We start from the raw sequence: 9,568 nt of genomic DNA on the forward strand, positions 1-9,568 counted from the left end.
GCCCGCTGACCCGCACAGATTTGTAAGTTTAGAGTAAAGAATTGTTTCTTGTGACATTTCTTTAGAATCTGTTGCAATTGAAGCATCTCTGTGTAGCATAGCTATAAATGCAAGCCTCCCCTCTTAATATTTAAGAAAATATTGCATGATATTATAAACTAAGCAGTCACTTTAAGATCATTTCAAACTGGCAAAATAAATGTTCTTAGCACAGTGGTGCAACAGAATTATTGTATTGTTTACATCCTGCTTTTGCTTATATGCTGTACACTACTCCTTTGCTTAAATGTTGATGTCATCTTGTATTGCTTTATGTTTAAATAAAGGTTTATTTATATCAGTTTCTGTGATGTGACACAACCTGATCGTCTGTTTCACTGCACTGCTACTTCAGCATTTCAAAGGTGCTGGATTGCAGGTACTTTGAAGCACAGCAGCTGTGATGCAAACATGCTTTCAGAAAGGCAGGATTTTTCTATTTCTAAATAACAGAATGAAGCATTCAGGCCAAGAAAATACAGTATTTTGGTCTTGTATTATCTATCAGTGGTAAAAGATGGAATTGTACATGAGCAACGGCATTATACATTTCATTTAGCCTGGAGAAAAGGAGGCTGAGGGGAGACCTCATTGCTCTCTACAACTACCTGAAAGGAGGCTGTAGCGAGGTGGGTGTCGGTCTCTTCTCCCAAGTAACTGGCGAAAGGACGAGAGGAAATGGCCTCAAGTTGCGCCAGGGGAGGTTTAGATTGGATGTAAGGAAAAATTTCTTTACTGAAAGAGTAGTTAAACATTGGAACAGGCTGGCCAGGGAAGTGGTTGAGTCACCATCCCTGGAAGTATTTAAAAGACGGGTAGATGAGGCGCTTAGGGACATGGTTTAGTGGGCATGGTGTTGTTGGGTTGACGGTTGGACTCGATGATCTTGGAGGTCTCTTCCAACCTTAATGATTCTATGATTCTATGATTCTGTGCTTTTTCCCAGACCCCAGCCATTTTTTATGTTGTGTAAGTGCTCTGTATTATTTTCAATACAACATTTTGTGCCAATATAATATCTGTGGTATTCTTGTTAACAGAGTTAGAGTTGTGAAATGTGATTTTCATATAGCCTATCTGGTTGATTTACTCAGCTCCTCAGCTCTAAGTGGAATGGCTTAGGCATTGGTGACTCTAAGTGACATTGACAGTCTCCTCCTGTGCTTTATCCTGATATTCCCCCTTATTTATGGGTTATTTCTGTGGGTCCTTCCTCTTGTAACTCCTTTTTCTCCCTTTCTTGTACACACCTTTCATCGTCTTCTAATTTCAGAGTGATACTTCCATGCCTTTCTGTTCTTGCAATTTCTGTCTCTCCCTGTCCGTTATTCCCATAATTACTTCCTAAACCCACTTCTTCTCCTTCTGTTTCCCCTTCATTTCACATCATCAGTTCTTTTGTAGCCAACAGCTTCATCCCCTGCACAGCCGGCTGAACATGAGCCGGCAGTGTGCCCAGGCGGCCAAGAAGGCCAACGGCATCCTGGCCTGTATCAGAAATAGTGTGGCCAGCAGGAGCAGGGAAGTGATAGTGCCCCTGTACTCGGCACTGGTGAGGCCGCACCTCGAATACTGTGTTCAGTTTTGGGCCCCTCACTACAAGAAGGACGTTGAGATGTTGGAGCGTGTCCAGAGAAGGGCAACAAGGCTGGTGAGGGGTCTGGAGAACAAGTCTTATGAGGAGCGGCTGAGGGAGCTGGGGTTGTTTAGCCTGGAGAAAAGGAGGCTGAGGGGAGACCTCATTGCTCTCTACAACTACCTGAAAGGAGGTTGTAGCGAGGTGGGTGTCGGTCTCTTCTCCCAAGTAACTGGCGAAAGGACGAGAGGAAATGGCCTCAAGTTGCGCCAGGGGAGGTTTAGATTGGATGTAAGGAAAAATTTCTTTACTGAAAGAGTAGTTAAGGGACCTGGTTTAGTGGGCATGGTGGTGTTGGGTTGACGGTTGGACTCAATGATCTTGGAGGTCTCTTCCAACCTTAATGATTCTATGATTCTATGATTCTAAGATGGATTCATTCCTCAAGTATGGTCCATCTTCAGTACCGAGTCAGGGAGTTTCTTTAGGGAAAACAACATGCAACCTGCAATTAAAGATTTTATTAAAGAGCAGATATATAAAAGTATCAGATTAGGTTGTCCAAACAGTATTGATTTTGGTGCTTTATCACTTCCTTACTCCTAACTTTGCAAATACTATATATTTTTTCAGTAATTCACTAAAGCTCGGGATCCAGAAAGAAAATTTCAGCCCAATCCCTGAGAGCAACAAAAACCTGGGTCTTAAAATACAAAATGTTTGGAAACCTTAATTATAAGCATCACAGCCAGTTCTGTGTCTAACAATCCAGTAGAAACCATGGGCTAATCTAGTTTGTAATCAAAACTAACTTATGAACAAAAGGGACGAGTGAAAGGAGTTAATTCACAGGAACAAATTCTGAAAGAATGAGAAGAACTTTTTAAGTTGATTATGGGAAAGGCAGTGTGAGAAAATGAAAACAATTCAGCAAGAAATTATAAAAAACCTGCTCTTCGGGAACAGTTACAGTCAGACTGGAAATAATTTTTGGGAGTATGAACAAGAATACACACTGCAAAATCAATGTATGATGAAAAGCTAAGAAAGTGTGAAGCTATAACAGAAATTAGAGAATGTCATAGGCATAAGCAACAATAAGAAAATCACTGATTTCAGAATGAGCAAGAGAACAGTGTGTCCTTAAGGCAAAAAGATACTGAAATGATAGGATAGACTATAGAAATGAATTCTTTCTTTTAGCTTTGGTTTTCACATGAAGGAAAACAAGACTTATGCTAGAAATGTAAAGAGTATACTGTTTCCAAGGGAAGAGAATGATGTGCTTAAAAGGAAAGAGCAGGGAAAATTGAATTGGCATGTGTATTGTAGAATAATGAATGAAATAACAGTTAAGAATTCCTCAGCATCAAAACCTCAAAAATTCAAGAGAAAATAAATATTGTGATGAAGCAGAAGTGTTTGACAAAGGGTATACAGGCACAGATGATCATTCTAAATAATTGTCTAATGGTGACAGTTAAAACATAAACTGGTAATAAATTTGCCTGAAGCTAAAATAAATGGGCATTTCACTGAAATTAAAGAATAATTTGTGGAAAAATCTGAGAAACTGTTGACCATATTGAATCATACTTTCAGTATTTTGATTTATGTGTCAGAAGCTCTAATCTGACTAGAGATACTTACGGTAAATGTTCTGAAGATGGGAAAAAATAAATAATAAGTTATAACCTTCAACTCTAAAACCCCTCTCTTGTAAAACATCTGAGCATCCTTCATTTTACGCATTTGAATATTTTCATTTATTTTTATGGGTAACTTATAGGCATACCTCTTAGAAAGTTCACAATTATTTTCAGGACTAGGCTTAATTTTACACCCTCCAAATTGCACACACATAACAATTTGTGTATGTGATAGTTGCTTTTGAGCATAGCAATCTATTGGTACATAAAAATAGGAGGACAATAACTAGCACACATACAAAATGCCTTTATCACTTCAAGTCCACTTATAAACCAGCTGTTTGAGGGAATCTAACATCATATTACTGTTTCTCTTGCTTGACTCCTTTTCTTTTATCTTTAATACAATTCTGGTTCTGGCTTTCTTACTAGGGATGTGACGAATGTGAAAATTTTATTAAAAGTATGCATGTATTTCTTAACAAGCATCAAACCAAGTTGATTTTTGTGAGGTTACAGGAGCAGAATGCTGATGGCTGCAGACAGCACCTCTCGCTAACTGAGAGCAAGAAATGCTGAGGTCTTTTGCCATTCAGGTTATTTTCTGAGGAGGCCACAGAGAGTACAGACCTCATGCAAAACCTGGCCCTAAAAAAGCAGGCCCTTCTTAACGGCCAGTGTCCTGATGCAGAGAAACAGAAGCAGGGGCTGCAGGGAAGGATGTTAACCTCGTCCACGTGGGAGTTCAAGAGGGACAGTGGGTCCACCTGTATATCAAGGGGAAAAAGCAGAGACTTCACAAGCACACATAATAGTGGACCTTCATGTTGGTGTAGCCCTTTCTGTTTGATTAATGTGTTCTTATGGCTAAATATATGATACTTTGTCCAGAAGAAGGTTTCTTGGTGTTGCTGTGTTTGCCTAATTTCCCAGATCCCAAGGTGAAATCTCTCAGATATTGCCAAACCAGTTTCCTTTCCTCCAAATGAAAATTTTTTGGGTAATAGGAGAGGTGTGCCTTAGAGCGAAAAGGGCCTTACTTTTCCTCCAATAAACATGCAGATGCTGGAAAAAACACCCTAAAGATGAACCAACAAGATCTCAGCATTACACTCATTCCTGGAGCTTTCCCTGTGTTCACTTATCTGTGCATTTTCTAGGTGGTAGAGGCAACGTTAGCTAAAATGTAAGCATATTTGCTAGCTTTGATGTTTAACAGGAGCTAAATCTCTGCCTGAATTAGAATTTATATCCACAAGCACCATAAAGGCTTAACAGCAAGTGCCCACAGCTGTACACACTAAATCAGACTTTCATGCAAAAAATATACCCAAGTGCTAGTATGCATGGATTTAAATACTGAGATACAGGTATGCGCATGTGAACTAGTGGAGACTGACAGTTCTGTTCACCTGCTTAAACAGTGCTGCTTGCTTCAGGAACACTAAATTTAGATATTTTTTTTCATATGAAAGACTGTGATGTATTTAACTGTATGGCTAAATTTTGACAACAAAACTAAAAGACCTGTTTTGTCATCAGAAACCCCAAGATGGCAACACAGTCTTGTTTTTCTTTGCTGCTTATTTCTATCATTATTATCATCATCACAATTATTATATTGCAGTACATGGAACAGATTTGTGATTTTCTCCTTTGCTGACATTTAAAAGCCTTGCTGATTGCTAAGGATTATTTATACAAAAATTGAAAACTCCAGCTACTTCAACATTAACTGAATGGATGAATGCTATGCATGACCTGGAGGTATTAAAAGATTCCATTTAATAACGTTAACCAAATAGACATCTCTGCTCAAGTTTGGCTTCCTTTTATAGATGCACATGACTTAACAACCCTTCTAAAAAATCTATACTTCTATATTTTCAGCTTAGCATGTAACATACATCCACATATATTATATTTTCAGGCAGCAACCTATATTGATTATCTATATACTAATCACTTTTGAACGAATTCACACTAGGACCCTTATCCTTTTCAGAATTCGGATAGTTTAGACAGTGCCAAGGTAATCGGTTCTGATGCAGTTAACTTTTGTTGCAGAGAACATGGCGAGCAAGTGATAGTAAGCATCATTCACCTTAATGCTTGATGAGAGATACTGCAGATTTATCAAACGTGCTACTGCCTGTGACTCCTGCCCAGGACTTTATAAAGTCATAGATTCCATAGCAAAGGGAAAACACAAAGGAAAAAAGCTGTTGATTTCAAGTGGGTTAGCTGGTATGTGCGGGGCCAATGAGGCACAGGGCTGTACGGTGATGAAAGATTAGGTGCTCCCAGGAAAGTCACCCACACTCCCGCTCCAGCCTTGTTAAGTATCAGGCTTAACAACAGAGAGCTCAGGTAAAGCTGGGTGGGAGCGCAGCCTTCCACTCAAACAGATTTTCTGAGTTCACTTTATCCAGCCTTGCACTGAAAGAAATTAATTTCCAGTAACAGGTAATATCAATGAAAAATGATTATAGAGTAGTGCGTCAGGAAAGATGTTGGCAACATTAAGACTAATCTGTCAAGACAACCAAAGAAATAATAGCTGCTTAATACTCAGACAATATTACTCAAAAATACATAAATCATATTAGACCCCTCCAGGGCCATTACAGTGTTAGAAGATAATGAAGATATAGGCAGGGGAGGTCTTTGATGTTCTGTCAAGGTTTTCTTTGTATGCATATGTGTGTATATATGTACACATACATACACAGTATTTTTATATATATAAGTATGAATGTATGTAGCATGCAGAGAGAGAGAGAAAGTCTTTCTGAGTATACTGCGTTAGAATAACCTAACACAGCAGAAAAACCAGTTACGCAAACAAGGCCAGATTGTCATCATAACATTTTGCAGTGCTCTGAGGACAGGGAAGGCAATGTCTGGTATGCCAACTGCTAGGTCCAAGACTCGGTACTTTCTGCTTTAACTACTGGTTGAAGTCATAGATAAGAAAATGGATCACAAAATTAATTTTATAAAACCATAATATTGGGAGATTAGAGTCATAATACTTTGAATAAAATCTGTTTCCTCTGGAAGAGAAACAAAAGACTTATGACAAAGTACTCAGTGCAATATCCTTTTTTCTGCCTTTATATCTTCTCTAAACAGCATTGCCACTTTAATACAAATTTCGAAGTAGTAGCATTTAAATGGGAAATCACATGGGAGGACTACACTGTATTGTTACTGAGACATATAGAGTCCCTCATTTTAATTTACTCTCCATTAGAAGAATGATGCTTAGAACATATCCGTGTGGATGACTAAAAGTACCCTCAAATTTCTGATGGGAAACAGAAAACATACCTTAGGAGAAAGAAGCTTTTCTGGTGGCTACTATCTGTCTCAGTACAAACATTTTGAAACTAAGCTAACTAAAACCACAGGAAACCATAAATTAACTTGTTTTCTTTGAAGATTTCTCTGATGAAAGTAAGAAGAATAAAGGCTCTTCTGTGACTGACTATAAAAGTCAGAGAAAAGGGTGCATCCACACTTTCCCTAGAGGCAAACTAATGCTGTTCCAAGACTTGGCTGAGCAGTCAAGAAGTGAGAGGGGAGAAGAGACTGAATTACCCTGTCACATCAGGAGGGTAGCTAGCTAATCCTGAGCTAACTGAGCTTCTGAACTACATCTGAAAGGGCAGGATGGGGTGAGCTTGTACTGCCAGTTGATATTCCGTATGTGTTGTGCATTTCCATGCAGACTCTTAGTTCCCAGTACTATGTCTGGCAGCTTTTAAAGCACTAAATTTACCTAAAAATTAAAAAGAGTTTTATTGCTTAAACATTCCTTTTTATCATGGAAACCTGACAAAACCTCCCCTGCCCAACAACCCAATCATAGATGGTGCATTGAGCAGGCTGTTTTATTTTGCATAAGCTGCTCTTTGCAGGGGGAGTGTGTGAAGAGGGAAGGGCACAAATGGATCCATTTGAGTTCAGATGCATTTCTGATGAGTAAAAATAACAGCTGAAGGGTGAAAAAAATTCTTTGTGCAGCAAATGGGGATTTAGAGGGATTAGAGTCACATGTTTAGGATCTGGAAAAGCATTTGTTTTGTATTAGTAAAACCATTTTTATAGATTAATTTATGGAATGGTGATGTGAGGAATTGCTTTTGATTTAATACATAAATACATTAGACGAAATCTAGCTCTGGTTTGAGAGTGATGGGCCAAAAGAGTCCCATTAATACACCTGGATAGCTGACTCTGGGCTGCTTGAATTCAGTAGGATGGTTCAGCATGATGGGTGGGCAAATGTTAGGCAGTTTGTTAATGCAGTGCTGTGATAGATGCACACAGAAAATTCCAGGCTGATTTACATCCTCTATAATACTGCAAAAGACAACAAGATTGCTTGCAGTGAGAGTGAGGAGTTTTGCCTTTAGTGCTGCTTGTTTTACTCAACATTTATTATTTCTAGTCCTCTGTCAGAAACATCGTCGGCTTCTAAATGATTCATGTATTTGCAAGGTAGCTCCTGACCCCCGTGCACCCAGAATTGTGATCACCCAGAAGATGCTAATACCCTGGCAACTTGAATGCACACAATACATGACAACCTGAACTGTGTAATGCATGTAAGCGCTAGTAGAAAAACAGGAGAAAAAGGTACATCTATGGAATCCTGTTACATGTTCTAACTTCTTACATCTTAGATTAGCAGATATGATCTGTTCATCAGAAGTTCAGAAATGCTCATTCCTGAACTTTGCAAACAATTTTCTTCAAATTCTGAAGTGTTTATGTGAATTAATTGCATTTTCTTTCCATAATGCCAACTGAAATATCAATTTTGCTAAAACTGGAGGAAAACTAAGATGCAGGAAGCAGACATAGAAGGATAATAGGTATATATGGGTAGAATATACCTACCACATACGGATCTGATAAAGTTGATACAAAACCAATGACAAACAATTAGCATCTATTGTCTTTTCTCAATAATCCAATATCTTGTTTTTCAAAAGTAGCCATTATTTTATATTATGTTCTGCATGCAAGGCAAAATGTGTTCCACCCTAAGAAACATTATGAGACATAGATTTCAACTTCAGAAACATCTGCTTTTTTAAAAAAGTAAACTGCTTTTCTGCCCTTGAAACAGCATGACCAGCTTGAAACGGCATGGTCATATACCTTCTTCATCCAAAAGAGGGACCTGGATATTTGAGGAAGTGATCCTTCCCCCTCCCTCTAGTTTATAAGCAATTCCACATTTAAATGTATCAAATTCAGTGTGAATATTGGTATTGAGCACCTATCTAAATATAGACAGTGGTCTTTCAGTCAAAGGGGCTTAAAAGAAATTGTGGTGAAGATTAAAACAATGAATATTTTATGTTTTATTTTAATGAAAAACAGCATGTTGAAGTCGAAAACATCAAAAGTTAAATTGTCTTCTACTTAAGTGAATTTAGAAACCTCCCACAATAAATGAGGAAGGAAGATGGACTACTGTAACATGCACAGACATTTGTCAGGTTTACCTGCTTGTGAGCATGGTCGTAAGAATTGATGTGGTTGTCAAATTCCTGGTGTTTGTGGTACTGCTTGTCACATAGTTCACAGTAGAAGTTAGCCTTCACATCCTCCAGAGCCTTGGCTGCAGCTTTCTCCTTCTCAGCATAGTCCTGCAAAGGCAGAAGCAAAGGAAGACACTTTGCTAGAGATCGTGAGCTCATGCTTCAGCAGCTATTTTTGTCATTCACATTAAAAACACTAGACTGACTAGGACTGCTAGATCACCAGGCTCCATCCTAGTATCAAAGTACATGGTAAGGAGGTTTTGGTCTTAAGTTGGGTTTAATAAAATAGTTGTATTTCTTGAATAATTATTCTTACTACTTGTTGTAGGTACTGTAGTAAGAAAAGTAGAGAGGAATGGGGTGTAGAGGAATACCGTCAGGACACTACCTAGCTTCTGGGAGGAAGAGCTCAGCAGTGAGGAAGACATAAGCCACCAGGTGGATGTATGCAGGGATAGTCTGTTAACTGTTACAGCACTGTCCCAGTTTGCACCAACGCGTGTCTGCTTTTTCAGGTATTATTGCTCAGAAGAAACTAGTTTTAGTCTGATACTAAGGCAGGTTTTCTTTTGTACCTTCTATGAAATACTCAGCAGGGCCAGGCAGCAGCTGGCTATGGCTGGGTGGGGTTTTCCTGGAGCAGAGCCACCTCCATGTCTGCGTGAAGGGACACGCCATCCCACCCACCCAAACTGAATGTAACTGTCACCTGCCTGACACAGACCACAACCACTGACAGGAGC

General features: G+C 38.9%; 1 protein-coding gene across 1 annotated transcript in view; it reads right to left on the reverse strand.

Moving 5' to 3' along the window:
- ZNF804B (zinc finger protein 804B) overlaps window positions 1-8,981 on the reverse strand; it is a 34,312-nt gene extending 25,331 nt beyond the window's left edge. The window contains 1 exon segment of the mRNA XM_009330592.1: window positions 8,787-8,981. Within this exon segment, the coding sequence (XP_009328867.1) occupies window positions 8,787-8,981 (195 nt within the window).
- Between the last annotated feature and the right edge of the window lie 587 nt (window positions 8,982-9,568).

The sequence above is a fragment of the Pygoscelis adeliae genome, unplaced genomic scaffold (assembly GCF_000699105.1).
Source record: "Pygoscelis adeliae isolate BGI_AS28 unplaced genomic scaffold, ASM69910v1 Scaffold27, whole genome shotgun sequence".
Taxonomy (NCBI): Eukaryota; Metazoa; Chordata; class Aves; order Sphenisciformes; family Spheniscidae; genus Pygoscelis; species Pygoscelis adeliae.